At 35.1% G+C, this 23,914-nt stretch overlaps 1 protein-coding gene across 1 annotated transcript in view; it reads right to left on the bottom strand.

Annotated features, from left to right (window-relative positions):
- Mgtor (nuclear basket protein megator) overlaps positions 1 to 23,914 on the bottom strand; it is a 362,060-nt gene that overhangs the window by 292,071 nt on the left and 46,075 nt on the right. The window contains exons 4-5 of the mRNA XM_083118344.1: positions 15,634 to 15,793; positions 8,852 to 9,026 (exon numbers count right to left, since the gene is read on the bottom strand). Coding sequence (XP_082974470.1) covers positions 8,852 to 9,026; positions 15,634 to 15,793 — 335 coding nt within the window. The remainder of the gene's footprint in view (positions 1 to 8,851; positions 9,027 to 15,633; positions 15,794 to 23,914) is intronic.

Here is a 23,914-nt window from a genome sequence, read left to right as displayed (position 1 = left end):
TATATTCCTGTTTTGGATCTTTTGATACTTTTAAATTCTTCAATTAATTGATCTCGTAATTGCAATAGTTTATTCGCTTCTGCAAGCTTCGCTTCTGCAACAGATACTGGTTCTGCAACCTTCGCTTCTCCAAGCTTCGCTTCTGCCACAGATGGTTTCATTTATTAATAATAATTTTCAGTTCGATATAAAATATTTTGTGCTATTAAATGACGGACTGGGATATCAAAACCATTATACCTAGATCATCATTGAATCGAAAAAATGGTGAATATTTACCAAATGATGATTACATGATAAAATCATCTTTGATTTTTCTACATTCTGAGGTGTATTATAGTTGGTCCATCGAAATGTGGCAAGACGACTCTAATGCTAGATAACTTTTTGTTGTCCCCAGGGTGGTTGGATAAAAAGAACAGACATGTGTACATATACTCAAAAAGTTTAAATCAACCAGAGTACGTGTATTTACAGAATCTGTTTAAAAAAGTTGAACAAGTATTAGGCGAAGAGATATGTACCTTCCGTAATAGCAATGAAAACGTGGTATCACTTGATGACTGTAAAAGCAATTCTATAGTCATTTTTGATGATTTTATACAGGAGAACCAAGATAATGTGATAAAATCATCTTTGATTTTTCTACATTCTGAGAGACTATTACACACGTGGTAGACATAAACAGATTGATGTGTTTTATCTAGGGCAGACGTATAGTAAGATACCAAAACAGTTAATTAGGGACAATGCTAATTTTCTTTGCATATTTAGGCAGGATGAAACCAATTTAAAACATATACACAAAGACTTTGTTGGTGGTGACATTGGCTTTGAGGAATTTAGCTCTCTGTGTAGTGATTGTTGGAATCAGGATTATGGTTTTATTACTATAGATCGCACATGCAAACGAGATGATGGGAAATACAGAAATAAAATAAAAGATTTTATCAGGATGTAGAAAAATCAAAGATGATTTTATCAGAATGTAGAAAAATCAAAGATGATTTTATCAGAATGTAGAAAAATCAAAGATGATTTTATCAGAATGTAGAAAAATCGAAGATGTTTTTATCCCTTATATAAATGGGAGTTGATATTTATGGAAACACATCAAAGAATGTTGCTATCAATAGACTTAAGAAAGATTTTGAGAGATTTAAGGATAAAATATTAAACGATCATGTGTTAAACGATCGGGTGTTTACCGATCAGGTGTTGACTGATCTTGTGAATACAAAAATTATAAATGAGTTTCAAAATTCAATTGATCAAAAAATTAATACAGTGTTGACTGATCTTATGGATACAAAGTGGTATAATTATTATTCTGAGTTTCGAAAATTAATTAATGAAACGAATACAAAAATTTCAGATGTAAATTTCCAGATGCATGATTTAATAATGCGAAATACAAAAATTAATAAAATTAATTTAATTGGTAAGTTAAAAGGTGATAAACCAGGTATATTCAAATTTACTCACAGTGCTACCCAATTTAAGTTTCCATACAAGGGATCATTATTACACTTTGAATCTGATCATGATGCTCATATTCATACTTTTATAAATTCAAATATAATTGAAAATTTTCCATATCAATTTGAAAAGGGTGATATTTTACATTTTGAACCACATAGGCTAGCAGAAATGGAAGAGCATACCGTTGTTTATATTGTTCTTCATACGATAATGGAATAATTTCAATACGCAATTTCTTTGCATAATTGAATAATTTCAATACGCAATTTCTTTGCGTAATAAATGATCACATCATATTGCGTTAAATGCAAAGACAAAACTAACAGCATTAATTCTGTTACTAAAAAATCTAAAAATGGAAAGTCTTATACTCTGTCAAAGTGTACTGTATGTGGATCCAAAAAATCTACTTTTAAAAAAACTTAAATGAGAGGGAACAGATCATTGATGAGCTACATAAGCCGGCTAGAAGAAATTACCCCACAAGAAAAGTTTTAACTTACGGAATAGACGATGTTTGGCAAGCTGATTTGGTTGAAATGGACTCTGACAATCTTAAAGGAATTTCTAAAATCAACAAAGGGTGCAAGTACATGATAACCATTATAGACGTCTTTTCTAAATATGCTTGGGCTATTCCTTTAAAAAATAAAACTGGAAAGCACGTCACCGACGTGTTCGAACACATATTGAGTGAGCGAAAACCAAATAATCTTCAAACCGATAAAGGTAAAGAGTTCTACAACAAGAACTTTAAGGAGCTTATGAATAAATATAACATCAATCATTATTCTACTTATACAAACATCAAAGCATCTGTTGTTGAAAGATTCAATAGAACGCTTAAAGAAAAAATGTGGAAACAGTTCTCCATACAAGGTAATTATAAATGGATAGACATATTATCAAAATTATTGCATAACTACAATCATACAGTACATAGCACTATAAAACTGAAACCTGTTGATGTCAGTTTAAAGAACCAAGAGATGATCTACAACAGTGTGTATCGTAATAAAGTAGCAAAAAGTTATCCCAAGTATAAAATTGGTGATCATGTACGTGTTAGTAAGATAAAAGGCATATTCGAGAAAGGATACACAGCCAACTGGTCTACTGAGATATTTACGATTGAAAAAGTATTTAAAAACTATCCACCATATTATCATCTCAAGGACTCTAAGGGCGAACAAATCATCGGCACATTTTATGAACAAGAACTACAGAAAACAAAACACCCCGATGTATACTTGGTTGAGAAAGTATTACGTAAAAAAGGAGATAGGGTCTATGTTAAATGGCTTGGTTTTGATAGTTCACACAACAGTTGGGTTCCTAAAAAAGATGTTGTTGTTTAAATTTGGTTGTCTACACATTGAAGTAAGAGTACAGTATTAATATAAGATAAAATTTTACCCTATTAAATGGAGGTACCAAAAGATATTTCCAGAAAGTGTTCTTACTGTAAAACTGTTAAATCTATTAATGAGTTTGTCAAAAATAAGAAAATGAAATATGGTCATGGATATACATGTTATGTCTGTCAAAAATTAGTTAATATGAAAAAGCTTGAAAAAATATATTGTGAACCATGTAATAGATATATTACTAAAATGCATTTCAAAAATCACACTAAAACAAAAATACATGAATTATTAGTAAATAATAATTATATCAAATTTAATACATCTCGTGTAGTTACGGTATGTTAAAAATGTATTGCTAAAATTTTTGAGTAATAAATGAGTACTGAAAATGATATAGTGCAACACAATACTTCTAATATAAATAATACAATGGATCTAGATAATGTAAGAACCAAGCGTGCTCTAATAAACATTGCTAAGCAGCATGGTATCAAAGGGTATAACAGATGCACAACAATAAACGGATTAAGAAAGTACATAAGAAGACAACTAACACAAGAGGCTTCCACTCATGCTGTTGATAATATAAAAGGTAGACGTAATTTAGTTAAGTTTGCTAAAGAGCATAATATAACTGGATGCAACAAATATAAAACAATCGAGGAACTAAGGGATTATATAAAACATATGCTGGATTTACAACAATTTGCAAGACGTAATATAGAATTTCCACAACCAGTTGACTTGTTAGATATTACCAAGAGTATAAATAATTTAAAACAATTTGCTAGAGATAATGGAATTACTGGATATAGCAAATATAAAAAAGAAAGTGACCTTCGGTTCTATATAAGAACTCGACTAGAGAAATTGCCATTTACAGATATTGCCAACAGTGATGATCTATTTACACCAAGTTCACAAACTGATAATGAGTATAACAACATATTTAACATATCACGTCCATTAGATGATACTTTGGTGGCAAACCAATCCACTGTTGATGTTGAGGATATATTTAATATGTCTCCAATTGATACTGATGCATCCAATGATAACTTTGTAGCTATTGAAGAATCTGTTAGACACCTTACAGTATTTTCGGATGCTCGCTATAGAGTGGAATTTATAGTTGACAACAATAATATAGATTTCTTTGCATTACATGATATTATTAATCAAATTATTGAAAGAAGAAAAATAGGTGTTGAGTTTAGAGAAGGCGTAGATAGAATAAACTTTGTTATTGAAAATCCAAGGCTTCATAGTAAAGCTTTCTCTACAGGTTTTAGTACAACAATCAACCATGGTGCTCTGGTAAACCATTTTAACGAAATAATGGAACAATATGATGAGATTGCTTTAGAAGATACAAAATTCTATATTCAAATAGTTAAAATGCCAACTGGAGGAAGACTTAGAAAAATAATAAACTTAGCTGAAGATGTTAGAACAAAGCAGAGCATACTGCAAATAAAAAATCCAAACGACAACCTGTGTGGACCGAGAGCTGTTATTGCAGCATTGACATACAAGACAAACATTATACTTGACAGAGAACTAAGTAATAATGATATCGCTTATATACGAAAGGGGCGAACTCTACAAAAGAATTTAGCAATAGAGCTATGCAACAAAATTAGACACGATCCTGGTGCGCCGTTTGATCTAAGTTCTTTTAGAAAAGTTGAACGCTATCTTAAAAACATGTGTATAAAAATTGTCTGTGCCGAAAACTTTAACACCATTATATACAAAGGAATAGGTGAACGAGATATAACTATATTCTTGTACAAAGTTGAAAATCACTTTCACGTGATTACTAAAATGAGTGCGTTTTTAGGAATGTCGAATTACTGTGAACGATGTGAGACACATTATAAGCATAGAAATCATAAATGCAAAGCATTATGTGTTACATGTTGTGGCCCCATTCATCTTGGAAACAAATCTGCAAAGTATTGTAAAAATTGTAATAGATATTTCTACAACGAAGAGTGCTTTGTGCAACACAAAAAAAAAATATGTGTAACTGTTTACAAATGTTTAGAATGTAATAAAATATGTAAAAGAAACGAGGAGCATAAATGTGGATACGAAATTTGTGTAAATTGTAAAAAAAAGTTGAAACAAAAACTCATCTGTGTTACATGCAGTGGCAAAAAGGTAAGGGTGGAATATGTGTAAAAAAATTAAATAATAACCGTTACGTAGAAGGATGTAAAAATTGTTCACCAAATAATGTACATATAGTAACTAAATATACCAAAAAAGAAATGAAAGAACTTGCATGTGATTATATACAAGAAAACTATTATCCTGATTTTGATTACGATGAAGTAGTTGTGAATCGTTATGTTGAATCTTTAAAGAAAACTAAAGTAGATGGATATATGTACAAATGTAAAGAATGTAAAAACTACACAACCTTAAAGGTTCCACTTTCAAAAGTGAAAACATGTGATACTTGTAAAAAGAATACATTACAAAAACCTACATGCACATTCACAAAAAAATATATAACAATTGATTTCGAGGCTAACCAAGAAACCGGAGAACACAAACCCAATTATGTGGTTGCTGAGTATGCTTTTGGAGATGGAGCAAAATTTCATTTCAAAGATAGTGACATATTTTGTGAATGGTTAATATCTAAAGATCATCGTGGTTATACAGTTATAGCGCACAACGCTAGATCGTATGATTGGTATTTTGTTATGAACTACTGTATGCGAAATGGATACAAACCGTTCACAATTTATAAAGGTTGCCAAATCATGTCCATGATTCTTAGTAATGCAAATATGCGATTCATAGATAGCTACAACTTTATCTCACAACCATTGAGTACATTCCCAGAAACATTTGAATTAGCCGAGTTAAAAAAAGGATACTTTCCTCACTTCTTCAACACAACAGAAAACCAGACGTATGTGGGACCAATACCGAATATTGAATATTATGGAGAGAGCACTATGAAAAAATGCAGTAAATGCAACCCAGCTGCGACTTGTAAACATTGGCATACAAGAAATCACTTTTTACAGTGGCATCGTGAACGAGCTGAAGAGAATTACATATTTGACTTTCAAAAAGAAATGAGTGAATATTGTGAGTCAGATGTAGACATACTTACTCAAGCAGTTATAAAACTTAGACAAACATTTCTAGATACATGTAACATCGATCCATTTCAATATATAACAATCTCAAGTGTGGCAATGGCTGAGTTTAGATACCATCATATAAAATCCGATACCATAGCTGTATTAAAAGATAGCAACCATGAAACGTATAGTAAAAAGTCTATATCTTGGTTAAAAACATTAGGTGATAATGTAAAACACGCTTTAAACGGTGGGGAAGAAACTATACTAGGACGGAAGGTTGATGGATTTGATAAAACAACCAATACAGTTTATCAATTCCATGGGTGCTTCTGGCATGGTTGTCCGAACTGTTACAAAAATGATATAATTAACAACAAAAAGCAAGAATGCATGGGTGATCTGAATGAAAAAACAAAACTTTTTACTAAAATACTAAGAGATCAGGGATATAATGTAATAGAAATGTGGGAATGTGATTGGAAACCTACATACAAAAAACTTAAACATGAAATAAACGAAATAATAACACCACTATCCCCTAGAGAGGCTTATTATGGAGGAAGAACAAATGCATCTAAATTACATGTTAAAAGTAAAAAAATAAAATACATTGATATTTGTAGTTTGTATCCAACAGTTATGTTCTATGACAAGTTTCCTGTTGGTCATCCAGTAAAAATATTACATCCAAAAAATTACAACCCGAATTGGTTTGGTTTAATTAAATGCCAGGTACAACCACCAAGAAAGTTATATCATCCAGTACTACCTATTAAAGAAGAAAAATTGATATTTCCATTATGTGGTAAATGCGTTTATTCTAAAAATCGTAAGTGTAATCACACAGACATTGAACGTAGATTTAATGGAACATGGAGTACACCTGAAATTAATAAAGCACTTGAAATGGGGTACAAGATAACAAAGATATATGAAGTTTGGCATTTTGAAAAAACTAGCACCAACATGTTTAAAAGCTATATTTCTAAATTTTTAAAAATAAAATTAGAAACAAGTGAATGGGAAAATGATTACAGCACTAAAGAATTGTATGTCGAAGATGTAAAAAATAGATTAGGTATCGAATTAGACATTGATAACATTAAACCTAACCCAGTTTTACGTGCAATGGCTAAACTACTTTTGAACGCATTTTACGGTAAATTTGGTCAACGTAGGAAAATGGAAACAACAGATTATATCGACTCAGCAAAAGATCTGTATGATATATTATTAAATCCTAAACTGGAATGTATTAACCTTTCATTAATCAACGATGACATGATTGAGGTTAGGTATCAAACAAAAGATGAGTGGTTGGAAGATCCTACTAAAACAAACATATTGATTGCATTATTTACAACCTCATATTCTAGATTGAGATTATATGATATGCTTGACAAACTAGGTGACAAAGTAGTTTATTACGATACTGACTCTATTATATATATTGATGATGATACAAACACTGTAAAAACAGGTTGCATGCTTGGAGAATGGACAGACGAATTAAGCGGTGATTACATAATAGAATTCATATCTACAGGACCAAAAAGCTATGCATATAAAACATCAAAAGGTAAAGTTGTGTGCAAAATTAAAGGATTCACATTAAATTACATAAACTCTCAGAAATTAAATATGGCTGAAATGATAAAGATTTTAAATAAAGAAATTGATAAAATTATTTTAGAATATAACCAAATTACAAAAAGCAGAAAAACCCATACTTTGGTTAACAAAACAATTCAGAAGAAATTTAAATTGGAATACGATAAACGGGTGATCTTACCGGAAAAAGATGGTGTTATTGACACGATTCCTTATGGATATTAAATAAAATAAACTTGTACATTTATTATTTATATATTTTTTATCTTATAAATGAATCAGTCATCACACAAATACCTAGGCGCTAAATCATTAGAAAAAATGTTAAATTCGTCGTTCGAGTATATCAAGATGCAAGATTTAGAAATAGGTAAACCGTATGAAATCACCAATGGTGAAATTGTAAATACAATGCATGGTCTAAAAGCACGCGTTACATTAGATAACAAAAACAAATTGTTTTTACCAGATCGATATGGCAAAACCTTAACTAATGAATTAATGCAAGAAATTGTTGACGATAAATTTAAAATTATATATAAAGGTAAAAAAGAGCTCTTTGATAAGCAAACAAAGCATGACATTGAATTTGTTAAACCATGATGATTATTGTATCAAAGCGGAATCAGATAATATAGAATAATAAACAACGCCATCGGTTTCCTCCAAAAATAATAATTCTCTAGAAAATAACAAAAATATAGCAGAATTTTTACCTTGTTTTTTTAAATACTTTTTGCCCTGATTTTGGGTTTTTACTTTACGTTTATTGGCGCCTGCTCTAGAAAGTGACAAAAATGTAGCAGAATTTTTATTTTATTTTTTTAATATTTTTATTTTTATTTTGCATATTTCTCTTTATATTTTTGGTGAATTTTATCTTATATAAAGCATATTTTGAAAAATGTCTACAACGGCCAGAATTTTTAGCTTGTTTTTTTTTTTTTAATTTTTGTCCTGATTTTGGATATTTCTCTTTATGTTTTTGGTTATTTTTTGTACTGCTCTAGAAAGTGACAAAATATAACAAAATTTTTATTTTATTTTTTTAATACTTTTTACCTTGATTTTGAATATTTCTCTTTATGTTTTTGGTGATTTTTGAAATATATAAAACATATTTTGAAAAGTGTCATCAAGTACCCCCCTTAGTAGTCCTAAGAACACTTTATTTCCTCTCTACTGTAAATAAATAAGAGTTACGCCCGTCTGGTTCTCACATGATGATTTATATCACATATTTCAAGTTAGAAAGAGAACTATTACATTAATTTCCACTACCTTTGTACAATTCAGCAAGTCGTGCTTGAGCCTGTAATTCTGCTCGATAATATTCTCCTAGTTGGGCTTCTTTGTCTCTGGCCTCTTTCAAGCGCCCCAGCAGGTCTTCTATTTTTGCACACTGTTCGTTTGATTCCTGTTTTAGTGCCAGAACTGTCTCCTGTGCATTGTTTAACTAAAGAAAACAAACATATTATAATGGAAATCAACACACACAGAGCAAGCAAGCAAGCGAGAGGGGTGGAGGGAAAGAGTGTGAGAGAGTGGGAAGGAGAGGGAGAGATATGAACATGAAAAACTTATTGTGAGTTTTACTTATACTTCCAAGTACAAATTTCTTGTTAAAAGAATAATTCAACTTTATACAACAGTCAGGTGATTAAACAGTCTCAAGATTAAAACTTTCTATTACTGAAACATAATTGAAGTAATAAATAAGTAGACAGTAATTTTCAGCCAATAATGATATAAATATATGTAATTAAGGTTTCTTAATGTTACATTTATCCTTGAATATACATATCAGTGCTGTTTGTTAACACAATTCTGTCAATATCAGAATAAACATTTTTCTACATGTTCTAAAAATTTATTTCAAAATAATATGCATTTTTCTAAGGTAAAAATCTCACTAAACCTCGCGACAGGTTAACCTTGCAGCAACTTTTCGCATATATAGACCCAAAAGTGTGCGCAGAAAATAGTTCCGCTTCAATACTGAGGATTTTCTCACTGTCTGTGATATGAACAGCTTGGCGGTTAAGGAGAGACTGGCACGGGGATGCTGAGTGCAGTTTTAGAGTGGATTGATACATAAAACCTGCTGCAAACTTAACCTGTCGCGGGGTATAGAAGTATGCTAAAAGTTATTAGAATTCATCAATTTTTATCAGGTTATCTACAATTTTAGGTGATAAATATGATTGTACGCGTTTTTCAAAGTTAAAATATATTACTAAAATATACATGCAAATTGTACAAAGTTGAATTACTTAAAAAGAAAAAGAAAGAAACAAAGAGAGATGAAGGTGGAAGGGGGGGGGCAAGCAAAGAGAGAGAGAAGGTGGTAGAGCAAAATTTTTTTCATTTCTTTTTCTTCCACAAAAAAAAGAAGGGGGGGGAGGGGTCCAAGGGGTCCTCTTCCCACTCCATGCCCGGGCAGCGGGGTCATAATACTTTTAGGAAAAAATACAGACTATCCTGACACACACGCAATATTACATGTATAACTAATATATTACATATATCACATGTATTTAATATAAAATAAAAAATTGACAAATTCTAATAACCTTTAGCATACTTCTAGTGAGAATTTTGCCTTAGAAAAATGCATATAATTTAGAAATAAATTTTTAGAACAATTAACAAAAATGTTTATAAGGATATTGACAGAGTATCAAAATATATAAATATATTTTCAGATTAGGTCTTGAATTGCACAAACACGAAAAGTTCTCAAGTATCTGATTACCTGTTTAATTAATTAGAATTAATGAAACAGGTATGCAGATAGCACTTTTCATATATTTTTTTAATAGCTTACCACATCTAAAGTCCTATAACATGAATTAGATCTTGAAATTTGAAAAAGAAGTGTTTCATCTCGTATACTATTGTCAAATTACACACTCGCCTAAAGTTGCAGAGAATTTTAAAATAAAGAACATATAAATTATGTGACTCAAAAGGTCTTGGGCACTTACAACATTCATATTTCATCTTATTAGTACTGTGTCAATGCAACAAGATTATATGAATTCCATGTTGTCACATAACAGTTTGTGATAATTTGTGCTCATTTTCTAACATATTGAGTTGTCAGAAACTTTGGAATGGCTCATGAGAAAAATTATTCATGATTATGAATAAAATATGCAGCTTTATAATAAATCAAGTCACTAACTTATTAAACGAGACTTACTTTTAAAGGTTCTATTAATTTGCTAGTCTGAGCACCTCAATTTCAACAAACACTGGGTCAAAAAAAGTTTCAGTCAGGTATACATTGCACATGCTAATTGACACCAAAAATCAAAGTGCAGTTATGCACTTTCCACAGCTGAAATCAAGCACTCGCAACAAATGTAGCAGACAAACTGGCTATGCCAGTGCTCCTAACCAGTGCTCCTAATGGCATGTAGGGAAATGACAGGAACCAGAAGCCCACCCTTCAGTGAAGCAACAAGTTCCCAAGTGAATGGTGGCAGGGGTCAGAGAAATTTTGAGAATAGAACCTTTAAGAGTAAGTCTCACAGAAAAAGTTAGTAACTTGTATTTAAAAAAAATTTGATTTGAAGTATTGGTCACAATACTGGAAACAAATTTTCATAAAAAAAATTGTGGAACTGGAAGTCCTCCAGCGAATCTGCTGCAGCATAATGGTTGAAGAAAGCCAAAAGCCTGGAAGGCCTTAGATCACTGGCAACCAGGCACCGCTACAAATTGGTGGTCACTATCATTCACACACTGTCACACACAGCTCCAATCGGAGCAGATGCCCTCAAGTGAAATGAACTGACAGGTGTAAAGAAGATGACACTTTGTGGTTCACAAGGGTAGACTTAAAATGTATTGCTAGAATCTGCTGGAATTTTGAGGGTCCAGAGAACTCAGACATTTCCAGATGGTTGAATCTGAATGGAAAAATTATTGGGTGATGTTTCTCAGGCCAAGGGGTGTGGTTACATTCATGGTTGATACATGATTCTCTAACAGCGTATGTACTATCTTTCATCTATGACTGATAATGCAGCTTGCTGCTATGAAATTTGTGAGCATTCCCTGTGTCTAGTAAGAGTTTCCCATTTTGTTCTTATTTTTATACATAAATGCATAGATATATGTATGTATGTATGTATGTATGTGTGTGTATATATATATATATATATATATATATATATATAATGGATAAAAGCAAGGAGGGCCAAAAGGGCTAAGTAAAAATCAAATAAGGTAAAAGGAAACACTCACCGGACAGTAGGAAAATTCAAAATTTTCGCTAATTTATAGCATCATCGGTGTGAGGTTCCGTCTTCTGTTTCTTCTCACACCGATGATGTTATAAATTAGCGAAAATTTTGAATTTTCCTACTGTCCGGTGAGTGTTTCCTTTTACCTTATTTGATTTATATATATATATATATATATACAGGGTGTTTCTAAAGGTCATTTACAATGCTTGGGAGGTGATTCCTCACACGAAAACAAGCAAAAAGTGTGAGTTCCATTTTTACAACTGAGGCTTCGTTTCCGAGATAGAAGCCTAGCAAAAGGTGACAAAGTGAACGTCACACCTAACTGGGACGAATACTATCACAGATAGAGAGGCGGTTCCAAGGGAATCATCAAGGAATCGTATGTGCTCAGTCCGGAAGTCACTATGAAAAGTTCACTGCACGCATGCGCAATGGAGTCCTCAAAGGAATTGGGGATTTCCAGCAACAACAATGCATGGAAAGGGTATGTAACGCAGCAACAAGGACCGTGACAATGAGAAATGCATTAAAGACAAAACATCCCGACCTCAAACATCAAAACATGAGCACGGAACACAAAATCCGAAAAGTTGAGCACAGTTGCATACCCCAGTTACACGCGAGGAATGAACGAATCATGTCATGTGGCATACGAGAGATACATTACTCCACCAGGAGGGGGGAAAGAAAAACACAATATCAGATGATTGCGACGTGTATTTTTACACGCGACAACTACGTAATATCCCCCCCCCACACACACACACACAACAAACAACAAATGCTACAATGTCTTACGCACAGACAGTGCATGTGTCTGTACACCAACTGAAGATGTCACTTTCACCACACAAAGGGGGTGGGGAGCAATACCAAGAGTGTTCTCACTGGGATTTACCGAGGGCGATAATCACAGCCGGTTTTCAAAATGTCTGCCGTTCACTTCTACGCAGAGATGACAGCGACGAATCAAGGATTGTCGAGTACGAGCAAACAAGCCAGGTGTATCTGCTATCGTCGCGGCGGTGACGTTGATGCGAGCAACGAGGTCCTTAGCAGATGTAACAAGTGTGTCGTATACGAGGGTTTTCATTTCTCCCCAGAAGAAAAAATCAAGAGGGTTGAGATCTGGCGACCTCGGTGGCCAAGGCACAGGCTCATCCCTACCAATGAACCTATTGCGAAACATGTCATGCAGGAAATGTCGTACATTACGATTGAAATGAGCTGGTGCCCCATCATGTTGGTACCACATTTCTTGCCGCAGTGCCAAAGGTACGGTCTCCAAAAGTTCAGGCAGAACCTCACTAAGAAATGCATGATACGTGCGACCATTCAGGCGAACAGGGAGAATGTATGGTCCAATTAAATGATCATGTACTATCCCGCACCACACATTCACTGAAAACCTGTGCTATTGATGGGCCACAAAAAGTGCATGTGGGTTGTCAAAGCCCCAGACATGACTGTTTCTACTATTGAAGACATCCATCCTGGTGAAAATGGCTTCATCTGTCCACAATACCTTTGCCCCGAAGTGAGGGTTTGTGTCCAGCTGATGCAATAACCATTGGCAAAACTCCATACGAGGGCAAAAGTCACGAGGTAACAGTTCTTGTACTTTCTGCAGTTTAAAAGGGTGCATTCCTTCCTCTGATAAAACTCGCCAAACATTCACATGAGACGTGTTTCGTGCCCGAGCGAGCACGTGCGTACTGGTGCCAGGATGTTCTGCGACCACTGTTAACACATCTTCTGCAAACTGATGTGTGCGTACACTTCGGGGTCTTCCCCAATTCCTTTGAGGACTCCATTGTGCATGCGTGCAGTGAACTTTTCATAGTGACTTCCGGACTGAGCACATACAATTCCTTGATGATTCCCTTGGAACCGCCTCTCTATCTGTGATAGTATTCGTCCCAGTTAGGTGTGAAATTCACTTTGTCACCTTTTGCGAGGCTCCTATCTCGGAAACGAAGCCTCTGTCGTAAAAATGGAACTCGCACTTTTAGCTTGTTTTCGTGTGAGGAATCACCTCCCAAGCATTGTAAACGACCTTTAGAAACACCCTGTATATATACACACGAATGATGAAGGAAGACAGTAAACACTCACCACACGAAGAGAAATAATTCTATATTTCGCGATCTGAGTCGCATTTTCAAGGTAGAAGGAAGAAAGATCGGCATCAATGTGATATATAGCAAGTAAACGAGGAAACACGCACCAGATACAGGTGAAATTGAAATTTTTGTAGCCACAAGCTGTATCTTCAGATGTAGAAACAAAGCGACAAAAGTGAAGTGATAGTATGACCTGCAGTGTTTCCAGGCCCAGAAGGAAGTTGTAGAGGGTGCAAGAAAACATGTTTCTTTCACCAGGCTTATTGAAAACAGTGAGTGGTGGGAGGTGGAGCAATGTGGTGCAATTGGTGGTGATGGAGGTGAGGGGTGAGGAAGGGGGACTTTACTGGGTGGCCTTGGTGGATGTTTTGCAGTCATGGCTGGTATGTAGGCCCTCTCCCATCTTTTACGTACTGAGGTGTTGGTGAATTGGGATAAGTGGTGGGTGATCGCTACCTGGAAGCAGTCATTGAAGGGGATATTATGGTACTTGGTATGCACAGCAACAGTGAAATTCAAGTTTTAAGTGGAGTAGTGGTGAGTGATTGTTGATTCAGAGGTTGAGAGCTGTGGATATCCCCTCCCCCCCCCCTCCCCAGGTAGAAGACACCACAGACATTGCAGGTGAGGATATAAATGAGGTTAGAGATGTGGCAGGTTCCTTTGGGATAGATCACCATCTACATTTGCCAGTGACAGTGTACATCTGGTACATTTGCCAGTGACAGTGGAGATCTGGAGGGTGCAGGAAGTGACAACAAAGGATAAGGTTTTGCACCATGCACCATTGTATTTGGGAAAGGGGGGGAGTTGGTTGTGGAATCGAGGATGTTTTGGAGGTTGGGGGGGGGGCATTTGAAAACAACTCTGGACTTGTTGGGGGAAGATGTTTCTTGTATCGGAATCACTGTTGAGGATGGGAAAGAGGGAACATAGAGTATGTCTGATTTTGCTGAGGTGGGACTTATATAGGTGACAAGTACAGGAGGTTGGTGGCAGGTTTCTTGGTGGAGGTTTAAGAGGCAGCTAGGGGTATTTGTTTGGTGATCAGGGTGGAGAGATATCCACAGTTCACCAGGCCTTGGTGCAGGTGAAGGTTGTAGTTCTGTCAGGAGGTGGGTGAAGTGCAATGACTCATTTCTGGTAGCAATCATCCATCCCTTACCCCCTTCCATCAATACCTCGGTATACAAAAGATGAGAGAGGGGCCTACATATCAGCCATGAGTGCAACCTCACACTCTGGGCTAAACAAGGACAACCAGTAACTTCCCAAACCAAACCCATCTCCAAACCCACCTCCCCAACCCTCCCTTTACAACTCCCTCCCCTTGCCCTTCACCTCGCCCACAGTTTTTGACAAGCCTGGAGAAAGAACAGTGCTTTTTTCCGTACTTCTACATTTTCCATCCATACCTGGCAACGCTACAGGTCTCTAACTTTGGTTTTCGCATTTTCTTCTACCACTGATGATGTGGCTCATGTCTGCAAAACTTTAGTTTTTCTAGTGTCTGGTGAGTGTTTCTTTTTCTAGCTCCAGGCACAACGTTCAACGTTCATATTTCTTGAAAAGCTGCATGTTTGTAGCATCAAAACATTGAGAATGTAAAAAAAGTTACACCACAGAAGAAACTTTTTTTATATAAAAATCAAAGTTCGTGAAATACTCATTTCAAACATACCTCATCAGTTACCTCCCCAAGTTCACTTTGAAGTGTCATGAGCTGAACACTGTGTTCACGACGAAGATTCAAAATTTCTGTTCTATGATTCTGATCATCCTCAGTCAAACTCTGTATGCGCTGGTTTAATAACTGTCTTTCTTGTTCCATCCGTTGCTCCCTGGAGAAACACAAGAACCACTTTATTGATTTATACCATATATATAGATTAGAGTGGTCCATCACAACATGGGTCAAAAAAATCTAAAATTTCAACTATAGTTACTAATTTTGTTCCATTAGATCTACCTACACATATCCTGTGCAAAATTTTGTGGCAATAGAGAAATATTTAGGGGTCGCTCGAAGCTCCCAAAAATGTTCTATACCAGCTATACACTATCAATGCATGCCTGTTATAGGTTATTTGGGACCAGGAAAGTCAATGTTTCAGATGCTTAAAAGGGTATTTTAAAAATGTACTAACTTCCTTAAGATTATATTTGGATTTTAAAGTTGATTCTGAAATGAAGACAGACTGACTAATTACATTCATCCAATTTATTTTTTGTAATAGATTGCACTTCTGAGTCATTCCATGCCAAATCAACACAGATATGTTCAATTTTCAACCTAACCATCTCAGATTTTCATGAAATTTGAGGAGTTGAAAGTATGCATGGAACTTAGTAATAATGAAAATTTTGAGTCTCGTTTGTCTTGTAATTATAAAATTATTCAAGGTCCAGGTTTGCAGAAATTGAGATATACAAGGTCAAAGTTACGTGACAAAATTTTCTTCTTATCCAAAGGTAGGTTTGTTACATATCACTGGAAAGCTTGTTCCATTCTCTGCACAATGAATTTTATTTCAGCTTCCTAGGCCATATAGGAGCAGAGTTACAGCACATTTAGTATAGCTAAACGAGTTCAGAAAGGACAATTTCTGTGAACTTCGACCTTGAATAATTTTACAATTACAAGGAACACGAGACTCAAAATTTTCATTTCATGCATACTTTCAACTCCCCAAATTTCATGAAAATCGGAGGTGGTCAGGTTGGGAGATATGTTGATTTCATATGGAATGACTCTTCCGCAATAAATAATTGAATTCATGTGATAAAAATTCATTTCATAGAGCAAATAGTACAATTTCCTTATTAATTTTTGAATGCTGTAAACATCCCATATATTCCACACACGTTACATATACATCTTTATGGCAAAACTTCATGTTGCCTACGTGACCTCTAAATTTTATACAATTGGACTGAATTTCTTGCAGTAAAATATGTTCATGGGAGAGGAACAAAATTAGCAACTATACAAAATTATTTTTTGGACCACCCTAATATAGAGGGTGGCCCAAAAGTCAGTGTTCCCTAAAAAAATATGTGTATGTAATTCTAAGAATTAAATTTAAAGTGTCGTTAAAGAGTTCCATCGGGCAAACGGTGTTATGTATTAGCATTGTCTGTGTAGAGACTGCTGAACTGTGAGCATCTGGTGGTGGGAGTAGGAACTAATGGACGCAAGTATGCAGAAGGCTGTTGTTTTGTATGTACTACATAGTCGGTTCCTACTTCTCTGAATGGATTGGGCACCGCAGGACATTCGACTGGCCTCGTCGCTCATGCGATCTTACACCTTGTGATTTTGCCGTATGGGGTATAATTAAGGATGCCCTCTATGCTGCAAAACCACAAGCTGTGAATGATTTGCAACAAGAAATTGGAAACGCTTTTGATGAATGTAACGCAAATAAGGGTTTGTTATCAAAGATATGTGTGTATCATTGTTGCTTAGAATGTATTGCACATGATGGGAAACATGTTGAGCATGTACGGTAGATTGTGTTCTCTTACCTTTCTCCAGCAATAAATACACATTTCCTTACTACAAGTATCATAATTTTGTTCTCCCCTAGGGGAAACTGACTTTTGGGTCACCCTGTATTAATATTATCTATTAACACTTCAAGATTCTTTTTATTATTATTATTATATTTCCCATCTGTCCACTAGAGGTTAGCACAGGCTATGGATGCATAATCACTTCCATCTTGATACACCAACCAAAATGAGCAAATGGTTGTGACAGATTCATATTAGAAGGGGACATAGATTCGCATAGCATGGCTGGCCTCCTTCCATAAGGTTTTCTATGGTTTCCCTCATTCACCCCAGACAAAAATGTTGGAATAGTATCTTAAAGTTTTCTTACATTTGATAAACAATACTAAAAATAGTATAAAATTAGTTTAAAAAACTACTTACGTAAGTGAGTATACAATTGTCGAGGAATGACGTTTCAGGGTACAACTGCCCCCTTCATCAGGTTCACAATTCTTTCTAAGCACTAAAACATAATGCTGCGTTGTAAAGTGTAATATGAGGATAGGTAGAGGGTTGGGTTAAAAACACTTAAAAACAGTGCTTTACATATTTCGATTAAAAAACCCACTATTTAAAAGACCCATTAAAAATGAAAACACCAGTATCCATTAAGATCTCTTAGAAAAGGGAACTCATAAAAATGTTATAAACACGCACTGGTGAAACAACTTCGATCGGAGAAGAGATTAAAGCTATTTCCCTCTATCCCTTTCCTACTCTCCCCTCCATTTACGTCACCATCCCAGCGCGAACTCACATTCTAAATGAATCAGCAGTTTGAAGAAGGCAACAAATCCAAAAAGCTGATTGTTGGGAAATTAAAAAAACTTCCTACTGTCGTTACTATTCATTATGGCTGAATCAAAATCGTATAAGAAACCCGTTACATATACCTACTATCCTAGTGCATAGTATTCTTGGTATTGGACTTTAATAAAAAGGAATATGAGGATTATAAAAGTAAGGATTTGTTCCCTTCTTCCAACTGATGATTGCGCATTAGGTATTATGCACATAAATGCTGGATTGAAAAAATAACAAATATTTATTTGTCACAAAATATCATAGAAATGTTAAGTAGCATACATTATGTTGTGATTTCAACATTGAGGAATCTTGAACTATTGAATGCAGTGTCCAAACGTACACAGAAAACTATTCCTTCCCTTTACTCAGACCATCATCCTCCATTGTCGCAGTCGTTGGCCTTGTCAACACCTCTTCATAAAATGGTTTGTATTCATCGGGAATGTACGTGACTATCTTGGGTACATTCTGTATCTTCTTGTGATTAATGGGGATGTGTCCATCATACGCTAGATCAGTTGGAATCTGGGGTACTGCTGAGTTTGGCTTTTGCAGCAGGAAAGTGTGTTTCACTAGGCCATCGATATACTCAGATGTGGTCAAATAAACTCTCGGTAAGGAGTATTCCACTTGCCTGTATTTAGATATCATAAATGATGTGGTCTTGTCAAGGGACTTTGCTGGTTTTTTTTGTAGAACTGCGGCCACCAGTTCTTAAACTCAATGACACTTTCGGCAGATATCCGAGTAACGTTAAAACCTGACTTCTTAGATATTTTAATCAACTCGTACTGTTGTGGTGCATAAATTCTGTCCATTTTTCTGATTTTTCTCTTGGCAGTCCCAAAGTTAAGGTCACATTGCAAGAATGAATGACCCCACACAGGGAAGTACTGATAGATCTTACGAAATCATCCTGTGGCAACCAATGCCAGGAAAAACCATACTAATGTATTATTACGGTTTTGGCCTCCACAGGCATCACTGCAAACGTGACGTTCTTTGACTACAGGGCTCATATTTTGTATTTTTAACCATAACATACTGTCAACTTCATCGGGACCGCATTTAGCTTCACCTTCTGGGTACACATAGAAATCGGCAGCATTAGTTTTCAGGTCATGAATGCAAATCACGTGTAACCAAAGTTTCCGGAGGTCAAATATTTTTTGTACCGGTATTTTTGGTAACGGACGATTTTGCATAAAGTCAAAAACAATCGCTCCAACCTCAGTGTCATTAGCACAGAGATTCTTGACTTCTTGCTGTTTCTTATAAAACTTGTTGGCTCTGCGAAGATGAACAATCTTTTCGGCGACAGCAGCACGTTTTGCATTATCATTGAGATGCAGACTTTTAATTTTTGTAGTTAGCTCTTCGCAAGTGCTACACACATCTATTTGGGGACGTCCAAATCTGTAAGCATGATTTTCATTATAATATTTTCTGTAAAAATCGTATTTCACTAGCTAGGCCAGAGTTGGGTGTTTTTTACAGAAGAGCTCATACAAGGCGTTGTAATATTTAGGTCAGCACTCAAATATTATATTGTTCTGTTACTGTAGTGTGTTTGGTGTAAAGGTAATTCTTTAATATGTTCATCGATCATTGCACAAACATCATCAGGGATGGCATTTCCTCGGTAACCATGCTTCCCTCTATTATCAACAGCCAGTTTAGCTGATGTAATCAATGAAGTTAACCTAAACAGTGCTTTATTTGTGATACTGTACAAAATTGAAAATGCCTTTTTACACACAGGTACACGTTCAGTGCCTTTCATTATGTGGTAAACAAAGATGCTATCACGTTTAAGTGGAACTGCACTTTTCGAATGCCTACGTGCTGGTGATTTACGGTCAATGAGTCCCATTTAAAATGTGTCTTGCACATTTTTCGTTTGAAACCCTCGCAAAGTATTCAAACAGTGTTCCTTGTCATTTACACTGAATTTCGTACTACATTTCTTCTTCCAAGAGCAATCCCCATCTCTATTTGACTTTGCAGGCACTGTCTTTCCAGTTCTAATACTTATATACTCTTCACCTCGAAGTCTTTTGCTTTTCTGCACTACATAACTATACGTTTCTGGGCGACGAACACCTTTCCTCTTCTTTTTAGGCGTAAGAACAACATCGCTGTCCGATGAACTAGCAGACATTCCAATAAGTTGCAAACACTTCACAATCGTTTAGATTACTCGTTTAGACCATCACAGATTGTAACTCAGATACTAATTGCAGGTTAACCTTGGTAAACACAACAGAAATGTACAATAATATACACAAGGTTCAACAAGGTCTTGCATACCATCGCAACTTGTAACAGCTGTTAGCAAGTGCGATCTCAGCGCCACTAGTGGGAAACGGATGAATCAGTTTGAAGAAGGGAAGAAAACCTGGATTCATTCCCTTCTTCAAACGTACAAATATTTTCAAGGCCAATTACACCATCAAGCGTGTGGTTTTTGGTCCCTTTTTCTAACGTCCTAGATGCGGGTATATGTTAAGACATGTTTAGAGCAAAAAAACGAATTTCGATTTTTTGGCGCTTGTTCCCTTCTTCAAACTGCTGATTCAAATGAAGGGGAGAGTAGGACAGGGATAGAGGGGAAATAGCTTTCACATCTTCTCCGATCGAAGTTGTTTCACCAGTGCCAGCTGTGCAATCGTGCATGTTTATATCATTTTTATGAGTTCCCTTTTCTAAGGGATCTTAATGAATATTGATGTTTTCATTTTTAATGGGTCTTTTAAATAGTGGGATTTTTAAATCGAAATATGTAAAGGACTGTTTTTAAGTGTTTTTAACCCAACCCTCTACCTAATCCTCATATTACACTTTACAACGCAGCATTATGTTTTAGTGCTTAGAAAGAATTGTGAACCTGATGAAGGGGGCAGTTGTACCCTGAAACTTCGTTCCTCGACAATTGTATACTCACTTACGTAAATAAAATAAACTAATTTTATACTATTTTTAGTATTGTTTATATTATAAAGTGAGTAATATGCACCAAGCCACAATATGTTTATTCTTACATTTTGTGTCCTTTGATCTTATCACTGTTAACTAATGGTGTAAATATGATGTATTAATTAAATCAAAAAAATAAACAAGCTTACTTAACTCAGCTTAATATGTGGCACACTTAATAGAAGAACTGAAAGAAAGGTCAGTGGTCTTCATTAATGTGACACCTAATCCAACTTCGATGTGTTTATTACATCCAGAATATTTTTCTGTATGGCAATTGTTTCCTGCCTGTAAAACACATGATTTGTCGCATGCACATTCTTATAAAATGTGTTTTACAGTTTATAACGATAAAACGTGATTTTACAGTTATTATTATTAGTATTAGACTTAGCTTTGCTTTTTAACTACAGTTCGGTTGAGATAATCTGATTTCAAATATTATTATAGATTTTAATGTTTGAAGGAAAGAATAACCTTTACTTTCATTTATTACAGAAGAAAACTAAGAAAAAACTTCACAAAAAAAATAATTAAAGGTTCATACTGATTCGCTGGTGGTTCTTGGTTTACATGAGTAAACCCAATACAAGAGTTGACACCAGTACTTTAGATTATCTTGGTAAAAGAAATATAAGAAAAAATCACTCTCACATATATTTAAAAAAAAGAACAAATTTAACCTTTTTACTCACGATTACATGGCCGGCCCTTAGAAAGTATTAGCGCTGTTCAAACTTTAGTGGGATTTTTTCATCAGAAGATCGAGCTTGTGGGGGTTAAAACACAAGAGCTCTCGACACTGGGGACCACTTCACTAATATCCTTGTTGTTCTGTCTTCTTTTTCCGACGATCCTCGGTGTCTTGTCTTCGTCGTTCCATCTTCTTTTCCCGACAAACCTTGGTGTCTTGTCGCTGGAGAAAATCCTTCGCTGCAACCTCGGCTGCACTGACTGAAAATCTGCTAAACTGCTGCAGACAGAGTTCACTGTTTTCCGGAGAGCCTTAATGCCGATTTAACGTTTCTTGTGCCTCTGCAAACAACGGCGGACTAGCGTGGTCTTCCGACTGAAGAGACTACTTTACCACTTCGCCAGAAGAAAATGTCACCGGAGGTATGCAAAACTCAACAGACAGAGCACTAAATTGCGCGACCACCTTCCAGTCAAAATCTCCGCGCCAACTGCTGTAACTTCTCCGCCTTCTCCGCGCTTACTGTTTCAACTACTCCGAACGCAAATCCACGAGCGCTTACTTCCCTTTGTGTACCGGACTGTCTATTATTTCAAAAAGGGGTGTTTTGATTCCTTTGGCTTCTTTCTTCCCGGAACGTTCTGTAAACAATCTGTTACACATGCCCCCTCCCCGAAGGGACATTAGGTGGACTGATCAAGGAGAGCTAATGTATTTTAGAGTCTTTTCCTTACCTTGAATATTTGTCCATTCCTCGTATACAATTTTCTTTTCAAAGTTCAGGTTACAACTTCAAAATATCTTTTAACACAGTAAACACATATAGATTTTCCTTCATTTTCACATAATAATTCCTTTCAATCGTTTCTTACAACCACATAGTAAGAATAATCTGAAGAAAGTATACACAATCACAATTTATAAACATTGAAGCATAATAAACGTATTACTCAATTTCTTTACATTACACATATACTACCTTCATACATTACATAAAATCAACTTTGAATCATTACTACACAATTTATCAATCTACTACAAGTAACTTCAATCATTCACATATTGTCTTGCAGGTTTTCTAATTGTTTTTACTGATTTACATAAATTCTCCTTTTACTCTTTCTGCAATTCCATAATTTAAAATTTTCTTCATGTTGTGATTCAATTATTTACTAGAGTGGGTACAGGTGGGTAAGTGTAGAACATTATAAAAATATTTTGATTTCTATCTTTACAAAATATCATCATACTTCATGAAATTAACCTAACAGTAAACCTCCTTTCTCTTGTCATGAACTTTACCTTTCATTTCTTCTTTCTTCTTTAAGGTATCAGCATGCTCAAAGTACTAATTTCAGGAAATTACATTGTACAACACGTCGCTCATCTCTTTAACAAACTATGTCTTAACTTGCAACAGAATTCTGGACTTCCACATTTACTTCACATCAGCATGTACATCATTATAATAAAATTTTCGGTCCGCCTTCGACCTACTATTTTTAACAACATTATTTTCGGTCCGCCTTCAACCTACTATTTTTTCAAAATTTCCGGTCCGCCTTCGACCTTATATTTATGTGCCTCTCTCGCACTATATCTTAATACACACTGACTTTTAGCTCGTATAGCTATGTCCAAGAACTCTCAATATCCTGCTATTAATGCAATCTCCTCTTTTGTTAACGCTATTTCATCTTGATCTCTGAAGAATTTCCCAATTGACTTCTTTTTGAGCACATCTGTACAACCTTCTTTCTCGTTCGTTCTTCACTTTATTTTGCAGCATCATAAACAGTTTAGAGGTTTACTTTCATATTTCTATCTTTCTTTCCATTTTCTTATTACAAAGCTATTTTTCAATTCTCATTGACAATAATAATATTTACCAGCACTTCTACCAACCATCAATACTTGTTTTTTTCCA

This window comes from Lepisma saccharinum, chromosome 3 (assembly GCF_977018435.1).
Source record: "Lepisma saccharinum chromosome 3, izLepSacc3.1, whole genome shotgun sequence".
NCBI lineage: Eukaryota > Metazoa > Arthropoda > Insecta > Zygentoma > Lepismatidae > Lepisma > Lepisma saccharinum.
This window is presented reverse-complemented; position numbering and strand designations above follow the sequence as displayed.